General features: G+C 42.2%; 1 protein-coding gene and 1 pseudogene across 1 annotated transcript in view; one reads left to right on the top strand and one right to left on the bottom strand.

The window, feature by feature from the left end:
* Positions 1-1,222: 1,222 nt before the first annotated feature.
* Positions 1,223-3,314, bottom strand: LOC135873118 (zinc finger BED domain-containing protein 5-like; annotated as a pseudogene).
* A 13,012-nt stretch (positions 3,315-16,326) lies between these two features.
* SH3RF3 (SH3 domain containing ring finger 3) overlaps positions 16,327-27,093 on the top strand; it is a 390,314-nt gene continuing 379,547 nt past the window's right edge. The window contains exon 1 of the mRNA XM_065421958.1: positions 16,327-16,845. Coding sequence (XP_065278030.1) covers positions 16,327-16,845 — 519 coding nt within the window. The remainder of the gene's footprint in view (positions 16,846-27,093) is intronic.

Below are 27,093 nucleotides of genomic sequence, written 5' to 3' on the forward strand. Positions count from 1 at the left end.
TAGTGTTACCTCTGTATTTGGCACTGGGGCAACTGCTACGGAATACTGTGTCCAGTTCTGGTGTCCACAGTTCAAGAAAGATGTTGAAAAATTGGAGATGGTTCTGAGAAGACCCCTGAGAATGATTAAAGGACTGGAAAACATGCCTTTATAGTAAAATATTCAAGGAGCTCAATCTTATTTAGCTTATCAAAGAGAAGGTTAAGGAGTGACTTGATCACTGTATATGAGAGTGTACACGGGGAACAGAAATTTGATAATGAAGGACTGACCATCTTGGCTAATAGCCATTGATGGACCTATCCTCTGTGAACTTATCTAATTCTTTTTTGAAACCAGTTAGACTTCTGGCCTTCACAACATCTCCTGGCAATGAGTTCCACAAGTTGACTATGCATTGTGTGAAGTAGTACTTCCTTATGTTTGTTTTAAATCTGCTGCCTATTAATTTCATTGAGTGACCGCTGATTTTTGTATAATAGGAAGGGGTAAATAACACTTCCTTATTCACTTTCTCCACATCATTCATGATTTTATAGACCTCTATCATATCACCCTTTAGTCATCTCTTTTCTAAGATGAACAGTCCCAGTCTTTTTAATCTCTGTTCTTATGGACACAGTTCTATATCCCTAATAATTTTTGTTGCCCTTCTCTGCACCTTTTCCAGTTCTAATATATTTTTTTAGATGGGGTGACCACGCAATATTCAAAGTGTGGGCATACCATGGATATATAGAGTGTCATGATGATATTTTCTATCTTATTATCTATCCCTTTCCTAATGGTTCGTAGCATTCTGTTAACTTTTTTTGACTGCCACTGCACACTGAGTGGATGTTTTCAGATAACTATCCACAATGACTCCAAGATCTCTGTGAATTGCAGACTCAAGGACCCACCACTGAGAATATCCTAACCTCTAGACCAGCGTTTCCCAAACTTTTTTGGCCACGGAACACTTTTTAGCCTATTACGGAACACTTATAATATTATTTTGTAGTCGTTTGGTTTTCAAATAAAAAAATTGCGTTATTTATGCTCAAATATATTTTATTTTATAAAACAAAGCAAAAATACAAATTTACAATAACTTGAACTAACAATTTCTAACTGGAAAGCCCATATAAAGTAGTACAAAAATCAAGTGCAAGAGTCAAAATTAAAAACAGTGTTCTACTTTAAGAAAACCCTGTTTTTATATATACACAAACACCAAACAAATTAGATTTTTACTAGGAAAATCTATTTTTATAAACAGAAATACAAATTTGGATTTAATGGGATTGGTGTTTCTGCGTTTTTCTATCACAAATTCGCTTAATATTAGGAATAATGCTGGAAAGTTGAATCCTCATGTCAGGCACAGCATCAAGTCTATTCCTATATTTGGTTTTTGTTGCAGTATAATACGAAAATCCCGTCTCACACAAATAAGTTGTAGCAAAAGGAAGGAGCACTTGAACTGCATGTTTAGCCACATTAGGGTACTCTTCTATTAGGCTGCTCCAAAAATTATTCAGCGGAAGCTCCTTAAACTTTTGTTTCAAATCAGAGTCAGAAATTAAGTCAATTAGGCTTTCATAATGGTGCGCAGTAAAGCCGACTGGTTTGGCTGTAATTAAAAACGGATTTCGAACCCAAGCATTATCATCAGTAGTTGTAGGAAAATATTCTAATAAAGAGGCCTGCAAGTCACGTAAGTGCTGTAAAATGGTGCTGGAAACTTCTTCATGGACTGTAGAATTTATTTCAGTCAGAAATTCATGTACTGTAGGGAAGCAGTTGAAGTTATTCTGTTCTACAGAAGATGCCCAGAATTCCAGTTTCTTTTTTAACTACGAAATTTTATCCATTGTAGTAAAAATGGTCACATTCTTTCCTTGCAGCGACAGATTAATTTCATTTAATTTTGCAAAAATATCTGCAAGATATGCAAGTCTCATTAGCCACGAGGAATTTGTCAGACAGTCATTAAATTTTCGTCCTGAATTATCTGAAGTGAAGAATACCAGTAGTTCACTACGAAGCTCAAAAAGCCTCACAAGCATTTTTCCTCTGGATAGCCACCTCACTTCCGTATGTAAAAGAAGCGCTTTGTGCTGACTACCCATTTTCTCACACAAAATTTTAAATAACCTGGATTGAAGTGGTCGAGATTTGACAAAATTGATAATTTGTACTGCTTCATCAAGCATAATTTTCAGATATGCTGGTATTTTTTTAACTGCAAGTGCTTGTCTGTGTAGAACACAATGGCTCTTAGTGCTTTCTGGTGCCACACTTATGATTCGCTTTACAGCTCCCTTCATCTTTCCGATAATTGCCTGAGCACCATCAGTACATACATCAATAAATTTTCCCCAACTAATTTCATGCTTTCTGATAAAATTGTTGATGCAGTTGAATATTTCTTCTCCAGTTGTGTTGCTTTGCAGGGATTCACATAAGAGCAGATCCTCTTCAATAATATTATTAAATCTATATCGGACAAATACTAGTAGCACAGCAAGTCCTAAAACGTCAGTGGACTCATCTAGCTGCAATGAATACTCATGGCAAATTTTCAGTCGGCAAACTAGCTCTTTTTCTGTGTCATCGGCAAGATCTTTAATATGGCGTGCAACAGCATTATTTGACAACTGTATAGCATCAATTTTTTTACCAGACTGCTCGCTCAACATGCATGTTATAATATCTTTCACGCAAGGCTTGATAAGCGTTTCTCCAATAGTGTGAGCTTCTCCGTCAAGCGCTATACGGTAACTTACTCGATAAGATGCCTCTGTTGCACTTTTGTTGTCTGTTTTAGCAATTTTAATCATCGAAAGTTTACAACTTCCAAGTGAGTCACGCTTCCTCTTGAAAAAACTTATATCTTTGTCTTTGTATTCAGCATGCTTGGTTTCCAAATGCCTACGAAGTTTAGCAGGAGCCAATGAACTATTTGCTAGTATTTTGTTGCACACCACGCACTGCGCATCAGGAACATCTTTATTTCCAACACACATAAAACTGAAAGACAAATAACTTTCATCATACTTTCGTTTCGGTCTTTTAACACCTGCTTCTTCTTGTTTTTTGATATACTTCGGTGGAAATTCTTTCACCTTGGATAACTCGCTAGTACTAACAGATTTTTCGGCAACAAAAGACTGCGATTGTGCATCCTCACTTTGAAGTGTCACAATATTTTGCTCATTTATTTTGGCCACAGTTGGAGTAACAGAAGAACTTGCTTTTCGTTTCAAAGTTCCTTCTTTTAGCCACAAATCCATGGTGATTAGGTTTAGTAACAATATTTAGAAATACTGATTTTTGTCAAATTTTGTTTGTCACAAATATTTATATTGTTTCGAGTGAAGCTAGTTTAGTTGTGCTTATCGCACACACGGTAAAGACCCCACAGGTTTGAACGTGTTGAGTGAATATGTTATATTCAACATGGCGTAAAGAGAATGGTGTGTGCATACCACTGCAGTTCACGCAGCCTCGAGTGGAAGGGGTACGATGTCACTAACTGAAACGTGCCCGAAAGGGGTAGACGTCAACATGCTTGCGTGCCATGTTCTCTTTACGCCATGATATTCAATACGAGATCTATCAATAACCAGAAAAAGAGTTTTATGTTAAATTATAGTCATTCAAAAAGAGTTGTAAACTACGCTTCAAATATGCCAAATTTAAAATTTAAAAAAATGTAAAGACCCTTTTAAAAAATTATGATTCTTTCACGGAACACCTATTCACATCGTGCGGAACACCAGTGTTCTGCGGAACACAGTTTAGGAAACACTGCTCTAGACCCCCTACAATTTCAGTCTGGAGATGGTTAACTCAAGCACCTCAGCTGATTTCAACTATAATGGTAATACATGGGAGGAAAGGTGACCTCCTGTGGATTATGGACCACGCTATATAGGTCTTTAAAGACAAAAGTCACTACATTCTTTGAGAGGGTCAATAAATATGTGCACATGTGTGGTAAACTCACTGTTTACCCCCTTTTCCAGATCATTTATGAATATGTTGAACAGTAGTAGTCCCAGTACAAATCCCTGGGGGACACCACTATTTATCTCTCTCCATTCTGAAAACTGACCATTTATTCCTACACTTTCCCCCCATCTTTTAACCAGTTACTGATCCATGAAAGGACCTTCCCTCCTATCCCATGACAGCTTACTTTGCTTAAAAGCCTTTGGTGAAGGACCTTGTCAAAGGCTTTCTGAAAGTCCAAGTACAATATATCCACTGGATCACTCTTGTGCACATGTAATTTTCAAAAACACTGGTCACCCACAGCTTCCATTGACTTCAATGAGAGCTATAAGGTACTCAGCCCTTTTGAAACTTAGGTAATTAGGGCACAGTGCAAGCAAGGCCCATCTCTTTTCACAGACCTTTGCATGAACAGTGTGGAGCCCAGCTGGGTAATTATATTGAGAAGTCTTTTCTTCCTATTAGGCTGTTTGGTGTAAAGACAGTTGTTCTGTTAAATTTTGTATATGCACCTAGAGGCCTTGGTAATCAGTGAAATTTATAAATAAATAAACAGATAAGTCACATTTTAAAGCTGCATTTGCAGGAATGTCTAGATGCATTTGTCAAACATATTTTCTCAGAAGTGCAAGTTGGCTCATTTAAGTTATGGAGAATTTTTTTTCTCATCATCAAATAGTTTCACTTAGCATTTCTATTTAATTCTCTTCACATATCTTCATTTTTAGATAATTCATAAGTAGAATTGAGAGTGCTGGAAATGACCAGTTCCAAAATCAGTTTTCTTTGAATTTTGAAGGCCTTATTCTCTGCTCATATTGGAAATCAGGAGTAACTCCACTGAAGTCAATAATATTAGACTGGTGTAAAACCAGTGTAAATAAGTGGAATATCAGGCCCTGAACGTTTAGTTACAGGACAGCTCTGATGGAAACTGGAAGCTTTCAGCATTGCTTGTATGTTATATTTCTGGGCTGGTGGAAGGTAGGCTAGAGTATTTGCCATTCTTCCTATCTTGCATGCTGTATCAAGCTACCAGCCAGGCCTTTTTAATCTTGTAAACTTTCTAGCTCCCACCCTTTTATCATTAGCTTATTGGTAATTTGATACTTATATCTTGGAATTGACATTGCCACACATCAATTTATCAAATGCAAATATTGTGGGGCTTTGCTAATGAAAAAGTCACTTCTCCACCTTGAAAATAAATGTAAGTGAGATTAAGAGGATAAACCTACAGATGCTAAATTCCAGATGTGAAGCACCTGTTTCTACTTGTAGGCATTGGGAAGATAATTCTGCCAGTTGGATAACTGGGAACAGTTATAGTTGTTGTTGAAGGAATTTCAGAGCAATTCTGCTGCTCTGGCAGAACTTGTACACCAGTGTCACCTCTGATCTCGCACAAACTTTCAAAGACATGGCTTTGCTCATCCTATCTTCACATTAAAGTCAAGAGTCCATAACATTTTTGATCCCACAAAGTCAGTCATTCAGAAAGAGTAAAAGAAAAAAATTGACCAGTTGTTTTTGAGTTCATAAGAAGTAGGTGTGTGAAGTATTTGAATCTCATATTTGTAGTCTTGGCTTCAAGGCTGCCAGTTGTTCTGTTTCAGCAAGAAAGTCCTTGCAAGATGCTTGAATACTCCCTATGAATGAAACATTAAAAGATACATTCCCATATAACAGATCATGCTGTAATATTGGCAAATGTGCACTTATTAAAATAGAACTCTCCAATATACAAATTCATTTGTCATTCCTGAATACACTATGATGCCTTTAAAGAAATATATTCTGCATCTGCAGCAGGTAATGTAACTTCTTAGAAACAAACAGGTATATATCTAATTATAATGGACATTGAAAAGATATAGTAACAATATGCCTTATTAGCTGTGGCAAAGCAGTGTTTTACAGATGAAAATAACATGAGTATATTACAGTTTGCATAGTGTTTCATTGTTATTGAAAAACATTACTGTATTACAGTTTGTATATTATTTCACTTGTGTTAAACATGTGTGGTCAAGAATCAAAATTGAAATGTCCCTTTTGAATCTGAGACCTCTTGGGAATGTGATACTCAGTATGTAGTAAATGTTGCCAATGTTCACTTAACAAAAGATTAAACTATGGGCCAGGAGAATTTAAGAGTTCCTTAGTATATGTTTTCCAGTGTTACTGAGACCAGGTTTTCTGATTGAAAAAGCTATTTTAAGGAGTTTCAGCTAGTTCTGAGCTGAGGTGTTGATTGAATAACATTTGAATATTAAGAAAGTCTACTGAATTATACTTTTGACTGTAGTGATTGTTGCCTGAATTTTTGAAGTCTTTTCTGTGTACTGCCTCTTTACATTTCTAAGAACTATGTCTGTCTGCAAAGACAGCAGCCATTTTGTTCACTGAATTTCTGCACTCTGTTATGGGAACGGCAACATCATTGTGCTCTGGCAAATGTCTCTTTTGGTGGTGCTGGAAGTGGCTGCTCTTTTCCTTAGTCTGAAATAAGTCAGTTTAGACTGAAAGTACATGTTTATTTTCTTTGTACACAGTGAAGTAATGCTTAATCTCTGAAATGTTTAGAAATCAAAGTCATGGCTGATCCTGAACCAAACACAAGAGCATTATTTCAGAATTACAGATATTTATTTGTATATCTGTAAAACTAACGGTCTTTCTTGACCTGACATTCCTTGATCTAGCAACCATGAAAAAATCTAAAATGCCCTGAAATGATCTTCAAGCAATTTTTTAAAATTAGGATTCTGTATTACTATCACATACTTTTCCTAAGAAAATGTTTTAAAAAAACAGTTGTTGCAGATCAAATGCATTCTATTGACATTAACTTTTCAGAAGTGCTTTAGTGTTCCTATTTTCGTTATCACAGAAGAAAGTTCTTCTAATTCATTCTTTAGCTACAGATGGCTTGTTAATGTGGTCTTGTGGTTAATGATATTATGACAGTAATATTTTCCAACAGCAGACTTCAACAGAGAAAGTGTGAAGAAAGCATTTGAATACAGTAACTCCTCACTTAACATTGTACCGGTTAACATTGTTTCGTTGTTACGTTGCTGATCAATTAGAGAACATGCTCGTTTAAAGTTGCGCAATGCTCCCTTATAACATCATTTGGCAGCTGCCTGCTTTGTCCACTGCTTGCAGGATTCTCTGGAAGAGCAGCTCCTCCTTGTGGGGATTAGAACCGGGGGGGCCAGCAGCCCCCCCATCAGCTCCCCTAAATTCCCTGTAAGGTATGTGGCTCGGCAGCTGCCCAGCAGCAGTTCAGGTTGCCCTCCCACCACTGCCGTGCTGCTCCTGCCCTGCCCTCTGCCTTGGAGCTGCTTGCTGGGGCGGGGGGAGGGGTGTTAATATCAGGATGTCCCCCTGCCGCCCCCCCGCTCTTACCCCGTCTCCACAAAGCGGAGGAGGGGAACAGGGCTCAGGGACAGAAAGGAGGGAGCTTGCTGGAAGCTGTTGCTTTCTGGCTGATCTGCTTAAAAGGGCAACGTACTTGAAGTGAGCTTAGCGTACTTAAAGGGGCAATGCACATCTCTCTCTCTCACTCATGCACGCACCCCCCAGCACTTTGGAAAGTCAGCACCTGTGCAGCCGTGCATGTGCTGTCAGGAGGAGGGAGTGGTGCGCTCCAGCTGGATAGCGTGGGCTCATCATCATGTTCAGTTTTTGCAGGGAAGTGTTTGCAGCTACTGCCCTGCATCTATTGTGTTTCCTCCCTCCTGCCTCAGTCCATGCTGCCTTGTAGAGCGTGAGGCTACATTAACAACAGCGTATTAACCCTTGAGGGCTCAGCCGAGTGCTAGTTCATCATTTAGCAGCAAGGCAGTCCCTGGGAAATATTCCACCCTCTTACTCCACCACTTCAACCAAGCTTCCCAATCATTCACTGCTGTGTACAATATTAAACTGTTTGTTTAAAATTGTTTAAAACTTATACTGTATATGTATATAATGTCTTTTGTCTGGCAATTTTTTTCCCCCTGGAACCGAACCTCCCCTGTTTACATTAATTCTTATGGGGAAATTGGATTCACTTAACATCATTTTGCATAAAGTCACATTTTTCAGGAACATAACTACAATGTTAAGTGAGGAGTTATTGTAGCTTGATCATTTAGAGTTCCATCCTACATGGCACTGAGGACTCCCACTGAAATCATAGAAATGTAGGGCTGGAAGGGACGGTGAGAGGTCATGTAATCCAGACCTCTGTGGTGAGGCAGGACCAAGTAAACCTAAACCGGGGATTGGCAACTTCTGGCACACGGCCCGTCAGGGAAATCTGCTGGCGGGCCGGGACGGTTTGTTTACTTGCAGTGTCCGCAGGTTTCGCCGATCACAGCTCCCACTGGCCGCGGATCGCCATTCCAGGTGATTTGGGACTGCAGGAAGCGGTGTGGGACAAGGGATGTCCTGGCCGCCGCTTCCCGCAGCCCCCATTGGCCTGAAATGGTGAACCATGGCCAGTGGGAGTTGCGATCGGCTGAACCTGTGGATGCTGCAGGTAAACAGTGGATTTCCCTGACGGGCTGTGTGCCAAAGGTTGCCGATCCCTGACCTAGAGCATTCCTGACAGGTGTTTGTCCAACCTGTTCTTCAAAACCTTCAAAGATGGTGATTCCACAACCTCCTTTAGAAGCCTATTCCAGTGCTTAATTACCCTTACAGCTAGAGAGTTTTTCTGAATATCTAACCTAAATCTCCCTTGCTGCAGATAAAGCCCATTACTACTTGTCCTACCTTCAATGAACATCACCATCCTCTTTATAACAGCCCATAACATATTTGAAGGCTATCAGATCCCACCTCAGTCTTTTTATCATGACTAAACATGCCCAGATTTTCCTCATAGACCAGGTTTTCTAAACCTTTTATCATTTTCATAGTGCTCCTCTCTCCAATTTCTCCATATCTTTTTTTAAATATTGCCACCCAGGACGGAACACAATACTCCAGCTCAGGCCTGACCAGCACCAATTACCTTCCGTGTCTTATATACGAAACTCCTGCTAATACACCTGAGAATATTAGTCTTTTCTGCAGCTGCATCACATCATAAGAACATCACTGACCTAAGTTCCCTCTAAGCTGCATGGCCGTGCAGCAGCCTATCAAGGGCCGCACAGGCACTCAGGGCTGCGGTGGGGAGAGGCACCTCTCCCATGGCCCCAGCCCTGGAGCTGCCACAGCAGTAAGAGGCAAGGAGAGATGCTCTCCCCCAGCCCCAGCCCTGGACCTGCCATGGCCGGGGAGAGGGCTGGGGGGGGCCTCTCTCCCTGCCACAGCCCCAGGGCAGCCTGCACCCCAAACCCTTCATCCCCAGCTGGAGCTCTCACCCCCCCACACCCCAACCCTCTCCCCAGCCCTGAGCCCCCTCCTGCACTCCGAACCTGTCAGCCCCATCCCTGCCACACATCACCTCCATATTGGTGCACATAACAAAATTCATTCTGCACATGCATAGGAAAAATTAGAGGGAACATTGTCACTGACTCATATACAATTTGTGATCGACTACAACCCCCAGATCTTTTTCAGCAGTACTACTGCCTAGCTAGTTATTCCTCATTTTGTAGTTAGGAAGAAAAAATCAAATGCACAAGTGTAGTACGTTGTATTTGTCTTTACTGAATTTCATCTTGTTGATTTCAGACCAACTCTCCAGTTTTTCAAGGTAATTTTGAATTCTAATCCTATCCTCCTTCATCTGCCTCTTGCTCTTAATGTATCTATAGAACCTCTACTTACTGCCTTTTATGTCCCTTACTATGTGTAACTCATTTTCTGCCTTAGCCTTTCTGATTTTGTCCTTATATTCTTGTGCTGTTCTTTTGTACTCATCCTTCGCAATCTGTCTATGTTTTCACCTTTTGTAGGATTCCCTTTTGATTTGCAGGTCATTAAAGAGCTCCTGATGGAGCCATATTGGCCTCTTACTATTCTTCCTATCTTTCCTTCTTATCAACATAGTTTGCTAGTGTTCCTCTAATATCATTTCTTTGAGAAACTGCCAGCTCTCCTGAACTCCTTTTTCCCTTAGATTTTCTTCCCATGGGACCTTACCTACCAGTTCTGAGTTTAATATCTGCTTTTTTGAAGTCCATTGTTCTTGTTCTGCTGCTCTCACACTTTCCTTAATCTATCATTTCATAATCACTTTTACCCAAATTGCCTTTAGATTTGCAGCCAGTTCCTCCCTGTTAGTCAGATAGTGGTGCCAGCTCCTCTGCGTCAGCTACTGCAGGCTATGGATTCTACTGCCCTTGCATCCTCTTGTAACCAGTGGGCCCCAAATGCTTTCCTCCAGACCATCTTATTCAAAGCCCACAGGAACTCTACCTCTCCAACTGCCTGAATGGCCTTTCTGCTCTTCCCCACCAATGCAGGGCTATTGCTGGGCTTCCGTAATGTGGAGGGCCTTCTTTTGACCTCCCATAAAGTAGTGAATCTTGCCCCTTGTGTCTAAATATTGCTGAGGTCTGAAATCAGTTTGGGATGCACCTTACCATATATACTGCAGGATCTAGATACGACAAGAGTAAAGGGGGAGTGGAGTGGAAGGCTTAGTTCTGAATTTTCCTAAATATTAATGTAATTCAGATGCAAAATTGATCTTTGAAATAGATTTATATCTAAATGTAAATAACACAGATAATGTAAGTGTAGACCAGTGATTATTTAAAACCACACACAGGAAATGCAAGAATAAGAATAGGTTTTTAATGAGCTGTATACTCTACTGCATGTTTAATTACATTGATTCTTTCAAAAATAGTAATAATGCTTAGTACTTTTATAGCACTTTACATTTTTTGAAGTGCTGTACAAACATTTGTCACTCATTAATCATTGCTGGGTAGTAAAACTGTGATATGAATAGTTACTGCATCACTGGCCCTTACAAGTAGAGCAAGAACAAGGGCAAGATGTGAGAGCAATTTGTGTGTGATTAAACATAATCTATGTGGCATTTGGCAAAAGACTGGAAACAAGTTGGTTGGATCTAATAGCATCATGTAAATGGATGAGGACAAAGCTAAAAACTCATTTCCCCTCTCCCCACAATATATCTATCTATCCAAAAGTTGAATATATAAAAAAGCGAAAGCCAACCTGCTCTGAACTCAATATTAAAAAAGGATCATAAAAGAACAAAATCCATGAAAACAGAACCAGCATTTTTTAAAAATTGAGACACTTGAATACCTGATGTATTACACGTACTGTACTATTGCTCTGATTGTTATAATTTGTATACAACTGCAAACTAAAGCTTTCTATACTAAAACTTCTGTTTATTCTTCATATAATAGTATTTTGCCTTTATTAAGCACCTTTAATCTCAAAGTACTTTTCAAATTTAACTTTCCAGATTATGTCATGATATCCTCTCACACTCAAGATACCCCTCTTGGGGAAGGGATCCCTGTTATTAGGAAGAGAAAAGTAACAGTAATGGGGAATTTGATTATTAGAAATATAGATAGTTAGGTTTGTGATGACTGGGAGAACCACATAGCGAATTGCCTGCTGGGTGCAAAGGTTGTGAACCTCTCAAGACATTTAGACAGACTTTTGTGCAGTGCTGGGGTGGAGCTTGTGGTTGTGGTATATGTAGGTACCATGACATAGCAAAGGTTAGGACAAAGGTCCTGGAAGCCAAATTTAGGTAAGAAATTAAAGTCCATTCTCTGAAATGTTTCCAGTTCCACGTGCAGGGCCAGTTAGACAGGCAGAACTGCAGAGTCTCAATGCACGGATGAAATGACGGTGTTCAAAGGAGGGATTTAGGCTTATTAGGAACTGGGGAACCTTCTGAAAAGGAGGAGCCTGGAAAGATGGGCTCCATCTAAACCAGAATGGAACCAGATTGCTGGTATGTAAAATTAAAAAGGGGTAAGACTGTACAAGCCTTGGCTGCTTATTGTAGGGTCCCTGAGTTGGAACCCAGTGTAGAGGGTGGGCCTGGGTTCCCCTACCAGCCACTGGGAAGCGGTGCAGGGCATTGGAGACACCAGCCAGACAGCTGGTCAGGAAGGACTTTGATTTCTCTGGAAGGGGAAGACCCTCTCGAATATCTGCTGATTGTTACAATAATAGGAAGCAAGAGTTAGAGCTGTAGTAAAACTCCAACAGGCCTTGCAGGGGGACAGATTGTTTAAACCACACTGGAGAGGCAAAGATTAGTGAGAGAATGAAGCTGCAGTGGCAGAACTGAAGGGGCACAGAGCAGGAGGAATACTGGAGAGAACTGAACTGGGGTGACCTGAGAGCCAGACACCAGGGAACGGGAACCAGGACAGGGAAAACGCAAAAAGGAAGGAGAGAATTAAAGGGAAAACAGTGATTTATTGAGAAATTAGCTGGAGATCTATGAACAGAGAAAAGTGGAGAGAAGATAAGATAAGGCCCTAATCCAGAAAAACATTTTTAGCATGTCAGTAGTCTGATTTAGGGAATACTGACATGCTGAAAGTTAAGCCCTTGTTTTATGTGCTTTCCTGTATCGGGCCTGAAAGATCATACTGAGATGTATAGGAGGGAAGAGTAAGAAAAATTTGGGGAGGAGGGGAGGTGTATGAACAACAGAGAGACTACAGGAGTATAATGAAGTTACAGAAAAATAAAAGTACAGATCGTTTAAAAAAAGTTTTAAAAACAGAAAAAATTACACACACAAAAGCCTGAAGAAAAATATACAGAAAGAAAGAAATAGCAGGGGAAAGAGAAAGCAAAACACAGGCGATACAGTAATTTTTGTTTTACTTTACTAAAAATTTGTGGGCTTAGTTATGATTAATTCCCAGTCTCAGCTGCCACAACATCTGCCTTCAAACTCCAAGTGTTAAGTAATTATTTGTAAACTAATTAAGTAATGTGATTAACATGGTTCCTAAAAAGAGGTGCATTTTACACACGTTGAAAAAGTAGAGTCACACATTTTGAACATTTTCCACACCTTCCCTGGTTAGGATATTTTAGAAATTAGGTGTTAAACAGTTGTTGTGTTGCACACTGCATGTAGCTTGATGGATGAAGAGATTTCTTTTTATAGGTTAAGAACATAAGAATACTGGGTCAGATCAATGGTCCATCTGGCCCAGTATCCTGTCTTTTGAAAGTAGCCGGTGCCAGATCCTTCAGAGGGAATGAACAGAACAGGACAATTATTGTGTGGTCCATCCCCTGTCATCCAGTCCCAGCTTCTGACAGTCAGAGGTTTGGGGACTCTCAGCATAAGGTTGCATCCCTGACCATCTTAGCTAATAGCCATTGATAGATCTACCCTCTGTGAACTTATCTAATTTTTTATAACACAATTATACATTTGGCCTTCACAACATCCCCTGGCAATGAGTTCCATAGGTTGACTGTATGTTGTGTGAAGAAGCACTTCCTTATATTTTAAATCTGCTGCCTGTTAATTTCATTGGCTGACACCTGTTTCTTGTATTATGTGAAGGGGAAAATAACACTTCCTTATTTACTTTCTCCAGACCATTCATGATTTGGTAGACCTCTATCATATCCTCTTTTAGTCATCTGTTTTCTAAACTGAACAGTCCCAGTCTTTTTAATGTCTGTTCATATGGATGCAGTTCCATACCCCTAATCATTTTGTTGCCCTGTTCTGTACTTTTCCCAATTCTAATATCTTTTGCCAGAAGGGGTAACCAGAACTGCACACAGAATTCAAAGGGTGAACATGACAGATTTATATAGTGGAATGATGATATTTTCTGTATTATTATCTATCCCTTTCCTAATGGTTCCTAGCATTCTGTTAGCTTTTTTTGACTGCTGCTGCTACTGCCTTTACCACATGGGTGGTAAAGGCAGCGGAGCTGCAACGAACTTGTCCAGAGGCCAGAGCATTTAATCCACCCTGCAAGGCTGATGATTAGGTGTGTGGAAATTCAATCAGAGCCTCATTCTTTTGTCCCTGCTGGGGGCTCCATGTGTGACTGAGCACTCAGCTTGAGGAGAAGCGGGCATGCATCCCACTTCCAGAAGCAGGACTGTTTCCATGCATGGCTCTATTTGTTCAGTGCTGTTTGGCACTCCAGGCAGAGGAAGTAGAGAAGGGATATCTGCTGCTCTTCCCAATGGCCTGGGAGGCTGGAACACAGAGCCTTGGAATCCATGAAGGTCAGCTCATATGTGGGAGATTGAAAAGGGAACAGATGTTCCTCACTATCGTTAGATTTTTCTGATTGTTTTCACCAGGTTGTTAGCAGTAAAGTGCAGCATAAAAACATATTCCTTTTTTATTGGGAGTGTATGTAACAGAAAAAGCAGTCACCAGTAGCATGGGTCCCATCCAAAGCACAGCTAGAGAAAGAGCCCATTTTATAATTTTAGTTCAATTGTTACAGGACTCACCTGGGATGTGGGACACTCAGTTTCAATTCCCCTCTCTGCCTGAAGTGGGGAGAGGATTTCAGCAGGGTCTCCCACCTTTCAAGAGATGCTCTAACCACTGAGCTATGGGTTATTCTGATGTAGGGCTCCCTTAGTCTCTCCTATTGAAGTTGCTGCACTGATGAAAGAGAGGTTGAAGCAGGGGGACTGGCCCTGGAGTCTCCCACCTCCCAGGTGGGTGTCCTAACCACTGAACTACGAATCATTCCCATTCTCTTACTGACCCAATGACAAAAGTCAGTCGTCCAGCTATCTGTCTATCTGACAAGAGCTTTCATTAGTATTAAATTTTAGTAAATATTCAGCTACACTCTCAAGGAATTTGTCCAAGAACCTCCCCCCACCAATATCCTTCTAGCATTATGCCAGTAGGTGCTGTGTCCGAGACTGTCCACTAAGGGGCAACCCACTGCAAGAAATACATTTTTCATGAGCAGTTTGAACAAACTTCTGCAAACTTCCCCAGCATCTCGGGTTGCTCCGGGGTGCGTATTTCCGTTGCTCTGACGCTGTCCTGAGCCTGGGGTCGGATAGGAGAAAGCAATTTTCCCCCTGAAGTGGGAGGAGAAGGAAGAAAGAGAGGTTCTGCAGCAGCAAGAAGCTTGGATTTAACTGCTCACTTTCACAGCACAAACACATTAGCTGCCTTTGGATCTGGGCTGAAATAAAAAGTTTCCTGAATGACTGGCCCGTGCTTGAGGACGGGAAGTGAGACGGAAGACTCTCCAGCTTGAATTAATTGCTGCTGGATGGTATGCTGTGTAGTTTGGACCGCGTTCCCTGCAGACGAAGTGTTAGTGGCAAAGGCACATTGCTAGCTGCGCTGTCAGTCTGCTTGCACCCTCCAGCCTGTCTCCTTTCTTGGCAGCACCATCCCTGGGCGGTTGGTCACTGGCCATCCTTCCTCAGAGGCAGGAAGTCCGAGGCAGTGGGCCTGATAATGACCACACAACTAGGCAACGTGATTAGCGCTAACCGTGATGAGCAGAGAATTAAAGTCAGCAAGATTGACAAATCTTTCTGTATTTTTCAGGCCCAGTATCTGAGCCGATTCCTGGAGAGCACTTCTGTGCTTGCGTAAGGGAGGGGAGAGGGTGCGGGTGTCATCCGTTTTCTTGCGAAAGGATTCTGCAAAATGCTGCACGGACAGCGTGTGCAAAGGGGTCTTGTTTGGTCCCGTTAACTCTCCTCTTCCCCTGTGCAGCATTTCTCCGCACTGTTATTTCTGCTCTTTCGAAGAGGAGGAGGGAGACACTGCTGAGTAAGGCGGGGGGAGAGCGAGAGAGACCTGCTGCGATCGGGTTACAGCGAGCCATGGGGGAGCAGAGGAGGGGCCGCTTGGCGAGGAGCAGCAGCGGGTCAGATGAAGTGCTGCAGCCATCCCTGGGGGGATCTGTTTTGCCTCGTTCCCCTGCCCGCTGGGCCAGCCCCGTGGCTTCCAGCGAGGCTTGGATACGCTAAGCCGGCTCCCCGGATGCGCCATGCCCCATCCCAGCTGCTGATCGCACACAGCGGGTGTGGGGGAGACCCCAGGAAACAGGTGCCCTCCTCTTCCTCCAGCTCCATGCTGCCGCGATTGCTCTCTCACCAGCATTCACCCGCGGGACGCCTGTGCTGCAAGGACAGGGGGCTGGCAGGCGAGGGCAGAGGGAGCCCGGCGGCCTGAACTTGGCCGTGGCCCCGCTCTCTGACGGCCCGGTGAACGGGAGGAGCTGCACCCCCGACTGCTAGAGGCGGTGATTCACTTGCTGCCTCCAGCGCTCCCCGCTGCCGCCCTGCGCGGCCGCCGCCGCCGCCCTGATGGCTCCAGCTGACAGGCCGCTCGCTGGGAGCCGGGGCCGCCATGTGCCGCGGTGGCCTCTGCTGCGGCTCTAGATGCTCCTAGGGGCGTCCCGGCTGTGCGCGCCCGAGGCAGCCGCAGCGAAGCGGGGAGCGGAGGCGCGGCGGGGAGGCGGCGAAGCGGCGGCGGCGGAGGAGGCGATGGACGAGTCGTCCCTGCTGGACTTGCTGGAGTGCTCCGTGTGCCTGGAGCGGCTGGACACCACGGCCAAGGCGCTGCCCTGCCAGCACACCTTCTGCCGCCGCTGCCTGGAGAGCATCGTCAGCTCCCGCCACGAGCTGCGCTGCCCCGAGTGCCGCATCCTGGTGGGCTGCGGCGTGGACGAGCTGCCCGCCAACATCCTGCTGGTCCGGCTGCTGGACGGCATCCGCCAGCGGCCCCGGGGCGGCGGTAGCGGCGGCGGCAGCCCCACGGCGCTGGGCAGCGCAGCGGCGGCGGCCGCCGCCCCTGGCAGCGGAGGAAGCGACTCGGCGGCGTCGCCCGCCTATCATCCCGCGGCGGCCACCGGCTCCCCCAGCGCGGCCGCCGCCAGCCGGAGCGCCCTGTTGGGAAAGGTGGGTACAAGCCGCTGCCTCAGCAGCTCTGCAGCGCCCGGGACACTGCCCTCGGCCCCCAGCCCTGCCGCTGCTCGGGGCACCCCCCAGCCCGCCCCCTCCTCATGCTACCCGGTACCCCGAGCCCTCTGCTCTGCCCCCTCCTCAGAGTTCAACTCCCCACGCACCCAGTCGTCTGCCCTGCCTGCTCCTCGTGGACTCACTCATTTCCCCTGTGTCCCTGCACCCTTACCCCACTTCCACACACCTCTCGCCCTGTTTACTCATTCTCTAGACTGCACCTGTTTCCCTACACACTCACCCTCTCTCGGACACCCCTTCTTCTAGCAGTGATCGTGCAGATACAAACTTCATGTCATACAGTCCCTTGTTGCTCACATACATGTTTTCGATCCTCGCATTTCCCTGTCCCCTGTATCTACACACATCCCTTACCCTCAATCCCCCGGCACACAGCTTCTTCCCATTCCTCTTTCTCTCCCTGTAGAGGAGGAAAGAATCTGGTTAATTATTCCTCATCTCAGGCCATTTGGGAGATCATTGCTGTTTCATTTATGTTTATTGTTTTTTTTTTTTTTTCAAACTAAGGGAGGCTTTGAAGTTAGTATTCAGAGTAGATTTGAGAATCTCAAACTAAAGTTCTCAGTGGGGGAAGGACAAACTGTCAGTAGAGAGATTGGGAAAATATTACTTTGGCTGTGCTGTTGCCAAGGTCTTGGCAGTGTGTGTTAGGGGATGGCTGTTGCTTGCATGGACGTTTACATTCCAACATGGGAAAGTATGTTGTATTTCCCTCTGTATTGATATTAGTTTATATAGATTGCAGAGCTTGTTTTCTGTGGCAATTGGTCTTGTTCATTGACTTAAGACTTAAAAACCAGCCTTTTCTCTGTCACCTTGCCTCATCATTTTAATGACTGGTCTCTAAGGATAGTTTTTGAGACAAGAAAACATAATGGTTACTAAATGTGAAAGATGTAATCAAAGAGTAAAAGGGCCACACACATTCTAAAATGTTTAAAATACATACTGCATTATGATTTCATTTTTTAAAATGTAATGTATTTCAACAGGATATCCCATGTTAAGCTTGTCAGTTTGGTTTGTCTCTATAATTAGATTTCCAGGTACATGTGGTGTTCTAAACTTTGTCAGACTCCAGCCCAATCTATACACATTTTAAAATAGTGACATGACTTGTAATCATTGCTGTAGCAACTCGCTGTTTAAATGTGCTGAAAGTAGGTGTCTTTTAGTGTGTCACACAGCACACCATTGCACTGTTGTACAAACTAAAATTTCGTACAATGACTTGTTTCTACTGCTCTATATACTATACACTGAAATGCAAATACAATATTTATATTCCAATCTATTTATTTTATAATTATATGGTAAAAATGAGAAAGTAAGCAATTTTTCAGTAATACTGTGCTGTGACACTTTCATATTTTTATGTCTGATTTTGTAAGCAAGTAGATTTTAAGTGAGGTGAAACTTGGACTCACATAAGACAAATCAGACTCCTGAAAGTAGTCTAGAAAGGTTTAGAGCCACTGCTATAGGGCATAAATTTAGAACAGCCCTGAAGCTGCTCTACATTACTTCAGAAACCAGCATGGCTCCCAGACTGAAGGGCTGCAGAGGGGGTTTAGCACCGCTTTTGTTCAGTCCCTCCATCTCCACCATGCATATCTCAGCTGCACCCAGGGGTGCTGGAACAAGTAGTATAGTGGGGGTGCTGAGAGCCATTTAACCAAACTGTAAACTGTTTATAATGGAAACCACTTCAAGCCAGGGGGCGCGGTAGCACCTCTAGTTCCAGAACCTATGGCTGCAGCTGAGGATCTAGCCCTATCTCTTTCTTCTGTTATGTAGGAGAAATGAGTTAGGAAATGTTTACTTATTCCATTAGCACTGCATTTAAGGTTAATCCTATTCGTTTTTTCTTCAGTTTTTGAGGTGTGGTAAATAGAATTACACATGCACCTTCAAAACCATTCTTACTATTAGAACAGTTTATTTCTGAGTTTTAATCGTTTTGCCACAAGAGAATATAAATCAGTTTATATAAAATTTAAAATGTATGTATTATAAATTACAGCATACAGTTTTCTTTTTTTACTAGAAAGTACTTCATGTCAACTGTCTAATCTTGCTCCCTTTGAAGTTAATGGCAAAGGATTCATTGACATAACTGGGAACAGGATCAGTCCCTACAAAACATTTTATATATCTGAGGTAATAAAATTCAGCATAGCTCTTTTTTTAAAGGACTTTAGAAAAGAGGCAGTCTGAAGAGCAAGAGTTGCATCTTATCTCTGATGTCATATGTAAAGATATATTTAATTACCTCTGAATTCTATTTGAACAGCATTTTAGTATACTACCTTTTGGATATGAAAGGTCAGTAGTGAGATTTCTTGTGAAGTTTTGGACCTCTAGTCCAGGGGTTCTCTCAACAAATTTTTTGGTGGCCTCAGAATGCGGTCACCAACTCTTGCTGGTGGTTGCGCTGACAATTTTTCCTAAAATACTTAATTAACTTTAGGAAAAACAAATAAATATGCATGTATACATGTCCAAATCATGTAATTTATTGATGTAGGGTTTTTTTCAGACTCAGTAATAAAAAAAAAAGTACAGTGGTCTCTATTCTTTGCTGGACCTAAACAGAATAGAAACACAAATAAGTGTTTTGCATTTTCTTGTCTTGTCGTTGTTGTTGTTGTTGTTTCTTTTGCTTTTTTGGTTGCTTTAAAAAAAATTTTGCTAGATAGTAAGTCTGCTGCTGTGAAAAGTGATATTTGTATGTTTGTTAATATCACTTTTCACAGCAGACTTACTCAGCCCTGGCAAGTCCTGGGACAAATTAAGCCCTGGATGGGGAGGTGGGCAGCTAGGCCGCGGGGCCCAGGGACGATGGCATGGGTGGGGAGCCTGGGACCAGAGCCAGGAACCAGAGCCTGCTACCGCGTGGATGAAGCCCGAAGCCCTGCGGCTGAAGCCTGTCTCCCCACCCCTGGGAAAGTGGGGAATTCACCAGCTGCCTGCACCTCCAACGTTTGTGTCACCGGAGGGGGGCAGGGCCCAACCCCCACTGGTGGCCCTGGGAGAGGGGCCACTGCTCCCACCCCTTCCTCCCAATCACAGCCCAGGAGGCTGGGGCCACAAGAAAAGCCCCTGGTGGCTGCACGTGGCCACAGTGGCCACATTTGAGAAACACTGCAGTGGGTATTTCAATGTGATATTCTTTGGGACCCATGCTAAGGTTTTGAAGTTGTGCCTTCAGGAAATGATGGGAAATTCCATGAATTGTTTTCTATAAATGCAGATTTGGAACCTTATGGTGAAGTATGTTTGGGAATGCTTTGGGGATGATAGGTACTTTTAGTCAACTGTGTCCACATGCTATATGATATTCAGGTATTTAATAATGATTTCACAATTTAAAGAACCCAATTTTCTTTAAAAGGCAACTGTTCTTTATTTTTGTAGATACTTTTAATAAAATCTCAAACTTAGGCTTGATAGTTCATGATGTCAGAGCAACTCATTTGAGATCAGATGTTAAAGATTATATAGTTTAAAATGTTTATAATCATTAGATCATTTTAAAATATGAAAATTCCCATGATCATCTGAATGTGTGTTTTGAGTTGGAAATATTTTATACTTTTGGACTTCTATTCCGCAAAGGGATTCACCTGGGACTGGGAGGATCCTTATGGCTGCATGGATCCTGTTGCAAAACCAAGCTCTGAATAAGGCTCTATAAACATGCAATGAAAAAGACAGTTTCTGCTCTAAAGAACCCACAGTCTAAATGAAGACAAGACGTTGCAGATCTATGTTTGTAACACACAATGAACTGTGTGATAGGGAGGGGAAGATGAGGGTCTCTGTGTAACTGTTACAGGAACACCTGAGTATATAGGTTGTGTGCACAATCAGAAGGGATTGAGTGTTAATTATTAATATAAATGAATAACTTTCTAACAAGTCACCTCCCTAGCAATTAATGCGATACACTGTACAGTAAGGAATCTTTCAATATTCAGGAACACTGTTGCATTCTAATGCTGATCACCTTGCCTGACCAACCCTTTTTGGGGGGCATTTTACACACTGTTATGGTGCTTCCTTGAAACTTTTTATGCATGTGAATTTGGTAGAAAGTAATATTGCGCCTAACACTTAGTCACATTCTAGCTTTTATGATTAACGACTACAGTTTTCCCTTGCTTCCATTAATGAATGTCTGAGCAGAGTGTTTCCATGAAACTGTTTGTTTAGCCTTTTGAATGACCTTACAGTTTTATCTATGAAATCAATGCAGTGTTCCTGATCCTTACAAGGTTCATTACAGTGAAAGAAAGTCTGAACTAATCAATCTCCTTTTAAAAAAAGCAGCAGGGGAGAATAATCCTCCTTAAAGCTGCTGATACAGCTGATTGCCAAGCTTTCCTGAAAACAAAATACAGCATCTCTATCTGTGTTAAACAATAGATGGTATAAAACTGCTTAGAATTAGACTTTCTGTGATCTCACTGTGAAGAGCAGATATCATTTGGTCTTCTGTTATAGCCTTTAGAGAGACAGGGTAGGTGAGGTAATACCTTTTATTGGACCAACTTCTGTTGGTGAGAGAGACAAGCTTTTGAGCTTACACAGAGCTCTTCCTCAGGTCTGAGTGTGTCACAGATAAATACAAGGTGAAATGGATTGTTCAGCGTAAGTAGTTAACACATATTGCAAGGGACCATTCAAAGTGAAGTGGCTTGTTAACACCTCTCCAGTCATAGAGAGGAAAAGGGGGGGGGGGGAGAAAGGCTGGGGGTAGGAGGAAAGTTAGTGGGTTGTAGATTGCTGTAATAAGTCATAAATCCAGGATCTCTGTTCAGTCCATGATTTTTAGTGTCTAGCAGAGTTCTGTATTTAAGCTCCCAGGTTCATCTTTTGAAGGTTTTGTGCAGGTTTCCTTTGAGGATGAGGACTGAGAAGTCAGAGTGATCACTTTGTGAAAAATGGTCACCCACAGGTGACATGGTGTTTTTGTCTTTTATCATTTTTCCTGTGTGAGTTCATTCAAGAGCACAGTGATTGTCCAGTTTTATCCACAGTAGTTGTTACTGGGTTATTACAACATGTGGTGTACTTCATCCAATGCACTAAATGCCCCAATAACAACTGTGTGAGTGAAACAAGACAATCAGTATGCTCCTGCTCGTTTCACTCACACAGAGCTCTGTTTAAGCTCGAAAGCTTGTCTCTCTCACCAACAGAAGTTGGTCCAATAAAAGATATTACTTCACCCACCCTCTCTCTCTAATATCCTGGGACCAACACGGCTACAATAACATTGCATACAACAGTTACAGCCCTTGACAGCTTGGCTGTCTTGGAGGATATTTTGAAATAGTTTCTTATTTCAGCTGTTGCTTTAGATTTGTCACTCTCTGGTATCAAATGCAAATCACACTATTTTTACAGTTTAATACCTTCATATCTTGGGAAGTGCCGTAATAGAAACGAGGCATTATCAATATAGTTTTTAGTTAGGGAAGAACACTATTTGCAGGTGAAGAATAATGAGACAGAGCCCAAGGTCAGTTCTGTCAAACTTCACTCTTGTTTAGAAGATGTTCAGATTGATATGTTAGAAATGTATGCTTGATGTGTATTCTCTCAGAATTTTAATTAACCTTAAAATAAAGCAAAAAAAAAAACCCCAGCTAAGGCTTTGATAGAGAAGTCTATGCTTTAATATATACACGTTTAATTTCCCACAAGTGTAATGTTGTCGAAGTGGTATTTTTCAACTTCAGAGTGGGTGTTGTAAAGTGTGTAACATTTTGGCAGAACTTTGGGTTCTGTGTGTTGCTTTATCCCCTCTTTAGCAAGTATTCTTTTGCAACCTTACAAATATTTAGTAACATTTTATTAAGAGTGCTGAAATATAATTCAACAGGGAGTTGTTACGAATATGTGGATGTTCTATTCTTTATTCTAGGGATAAGTCAAACTCTGGAAATATTTCAGTTACCCAAGAATATATGGTTTGGATCTGCTTATAAACATTAAGATTCTAAAGTGTTTTTACCTGAACTAGATACTTCAGATTCTGTTCACATGTAACTGTGTGCGACCTTGGACTAGTCTGTGCCTCAATTTCAGTGTGGAAAAACACTGTATATATCCCCAATTTTTAAAGCGTTTTGATATAATCAGATTAAGATGCTGTGTAAATGCAAAGGTTTGGAAGCTGAAAGCACATTGGAAGAATAAGAGGAAGTTCAGAAACTGTTAGAGTGCCTAGGGGATAAAATAGGAGGCTAAGAGTGGTTTGTAATGGTAGCAACATTAGATACAAGGTTATAATATATTAGCTTTTCTGCTTCCATTACCAAGTAGAACTGTGTTGGGAATTCAGGATCTATCAAGAGTAAATGGCTCCCTACATCCCTAAGATAAATTTTTCCCCATTTTTTTAAACAATTCATAAAGTGTGTAGTTTAAGATTTTTCTGGTCATACTAAGATAACACACTTGAGACTGTGGAACTCTCGCAGGAACTAAGGACAATTACAAACCTCACCACCTTCTGCTCTAAGTCAAGGCACACTTGTACATAAACCCCGTTCACCCCACCTTCCGAAATAAAACACAGCACACACTATTCTCCTTCTGAGGAGAGGATGAGAGAGAGGACAGACCACAGGTGACAGATGTTAGTCACATTGCTTAATGCACTACTAGAAGGTGCTCAGATAATATGGGGATGAGGGTGGTATAAGAATGGCATCTCAGCTGGTCTGAGTTAAGCAACTGATGTATAGTATTTTCCTTATTTTTCATTGAATGCTTCGTCTATATATCAGATTAGGGGAGGAGGGATATTTCACCTTTTCAGGTGCAGAGGTCTGCAATTTACAAGCCCCGGCACCTAAGGGGAAACTCGCTGCCCAGGGCTTTTCTGAAATTCCTGCCAGTGGAGGGAACAGCTTTAATTTGTGGCCAGGGCTTCATAGTAGCTTTAATGGTAGAAACTTCCTAGGAGTGAAGCAGCACATTTCCTAGGAGCCCTGTCCCAGGCCAGATCATCTATGTACTTTCTAGGCCAGTGATTCCCAAACTTTGGGGCGGCACCTGGGCCAGCCCCCTCGTGGGGGGTGTGGTGGAGTGACGGGTGGGAAGGGAATGCCACCTAGGCCAGCTCCACCCCCCGGCCAGCTCTGGCCTCAGCCACAGTGCCGCTCCGCCTCCAGGCCAGCTTTGCCCTCATTCCCTCTCCATCTCTAGCCCAGCTCTGCCTCTAGCCCCAGCTCCTCCCCCATTCCCAGTTCTGCCCCTAGCTCCACCTTCAGCCAAAGCTCCTATGCTGAGGAAGCCTTGGCTGTGCAGTAATGGGGGGAGAGGGGGCGTGGACAGATTCTGTTACTGGTAAGTGGAGGGTGTGACAAGAAAAGTTTAGGCACCACTGTTCTAGGCTTACAGACAACCCCCCAACCTGAAGCAAATACTCACCAGCAACTACACACCACACCACAGAAACACCAACCCAGGAACCGATCCCTGTAGCAAACCTCGTTGCCTACTCTGTCCCCATATCTACTCTGGCGACACCATCAGAGGACCCAACCACATCAGCCACACCATCAAGGGCTCATTCACCTGCACATCCACTAATGTTATATATGCCATCATGTGCCAGCAATGCCCCTCTGCCATGTATATTGGCCAAACCGGACAGTCCCTCCGCAAAAGAATAAATGGACACAAATCAGACATCAGGAATGGTAACATACATAAGCCAGTAAGTGAACACTTCAATCTCCCTGGTCATTCTATTACAGATTTAAAAGTCACTATCATTGAACAAAAAAACTTCAGAAACAGACTTCAAAGAGAAACAGCAGAACTAAAATTCATTTGCAGATTTAACACCATTAATCTGGGCTTGAATAGGGACTGGGAGTGGCTGGCTCATTACAGAAGCAGCTTTTCCTCTCCTGGAATTGACACCTCCTCATCTATTATTGGGAGTGGACTACATCCACCCTGATTGAATTGGCCCTGTCAACACTGGTTCTCCACTTGCGAAGTAACTCCCTGCTCTCCATGTGTCAGTATATAATGCCTGCATCTGTAACTTTCACTCTATGCATCCGAAGAAGTGAGGTTTTTACCCACGAAAGCTTATGCCCAAATAAATCTGTTAGTCTTTAAGGTGCCACCAGACTTCTTGTTGTTCTAGGCTGCAGCTGGCCAAACTTGGGTCCACTGTGGAGTGGAGGTTGCAGGCATTTTGCACTGCTATGCTTCCCATCTAGGTGGACTTTTCACTACTAGGGGCCCAGAGCCTGGGTTCTGCAGGAGAAAATGAATTAAGCCAAGCATTTACATGTCTGAATTTTAGAAGATCATGTTTATGTTGCCTAAATCTTTTAGGAGCAATAGAGAGAAAAAAAGCACATGCATTGTCTTAATATTGAAGAAAACCTTGAGTCCAGCCTTTTAGGTATCTAATTCATGAAGAGGGTAGCATCACACTTCCTAATAATATCTGATCAGCCGATACACTTTATTTTTCTGCCTCTGATTCATATAGTTTTGCTGGAAACCGCCCTGAATTTAAACAAAAAATTAATTTAAATCTCTCAACTTGAACCTTTTTGATTGTACCCGAAAGACATATTTCAGCACAGGAAGGTTAAAAAGTGTCTTAAAGCATTTTTTAAAAAAACAGCAAGGAGCCCTGGGGTTTTCATTTACTTTTCTATGTCCCAACCCCATTAAAGAAAGCTGTAGTATCAGAAGTGTGCGTGTGTTAGAGGAGATGGGAAATGCTAGGGAGATGCATCAGATGAATTTATAACATAGTAAATTGTTATATATTTAAGAATGTCACTGTTTTCAGTTGTCAACTTTAACCCCATTACGTCTTGCAAAAATCAAATAGTTTGTTCTGTTTTACCAAACTTTCAGATATTGCTATTATCTTTTGGTAACTAGCTAGAGAAATGTTTGATGAACTATTGAATATTTGACTTTTTCATTGGTGGAGTTAGTTCACTTCAGATTGGAATCACTAATAATGGCCTGAGTCAAAGTGAACATAGAATAAAAAGATGACTCTGGAAGGGACTTTGTGCAATGACTGTAGTGGATTCAGAACTATTATATTCATCTGTGAATCAGTGACAACAAATCTAACAGATACCATAAGTGATGCCTTTGGAAACCAGAGCCACTGACATGTTTGAGCATACAAATAAAGTATTTCAAGTATGACGAACAATACCAATATTAAAGAGAGGGCTACTCTTTGCTGTGGGTAAAGTGTGACAGATGTGGTGGGTGACATGATATTGTATGACTGACAAGAGCTTAAATACTGTCCACTTAACCAATGCACAGCATTCTTTCTCAATGATTCAAGGTTGTATATATCACTAAATGTAACAATATTTAGTTACTGTTGTTCAGTAACTAGCCACTCAAAGATAAAATACATAAGCTTGGAAGAATGTTAAAAACCTGTGTTCTACCCAAATTCTAACTCTGGTAATTCTTCCCTTTCTGTCCTAAACTGTTGTATAGTTTTGCTGTTCTGGGAGGGAGCGTGGTCTGGTTCTTAAAGCTTGGAACTGGGACGTAGGAGATCTGGGTTTATTCACAGCTCTGCCCCTGACCTTGAGGAAGTTGCTTGAACTTCAGGTTCCCCTTCTGTAAACTTGGGATAATAATGCTTACCCACCTCTGCTACCCCTCTGAAACCTGTACCCACCTACAGCGATTTGAGATCTTCAGATGAAAGGTGCTGCATAAGTGTAAAGTTGTTATTAAAGAATTTGGGATCATATGAGATGAAAAAGTACTCTCCATATTGAAGATATTACTATTATTTTCTGTCGATTGATAAAATTTAGTAGAGTTGCCTTTTTTGCTTCTGGGGCATACTGGTATAGCATATAAATATTCCAGTAACCTATATATAAGGATGTGTCTACACTGCATGCTTCTTTTGGCAGCATATAGCATACATACCCACAGTAGGGTTGTCAATTTTGGTTGGACGTATTCCTGGAGGTTTCTTTGCATGACATAATCTTTAATTAAAGATTAATCTTTAATTCCTGGAGACTCCAGGACAATCCTGGAGGGTTGGCAACCCTAATATAGCCCTCCCTAGCACAGGAATAAATAGCAAAATAGCCCGTGAGGCACAGTTTAGGGAAATAGACA

Source organism: Emys orbicularis, chromosome 1 (genome assembly GCF_028017835.1).
Source record: "Emys orbicularis isolate rEmyOrb1 chromosome 1, rEmyOrb1.hap1, whole genome shotgun sequence".
Classification (NCBI taxonomy): domain Eukaryota; kingdom Metazoa; phylum Chordata; order Testudines; family Emydidae; genus Emys; species Emys orbicularis.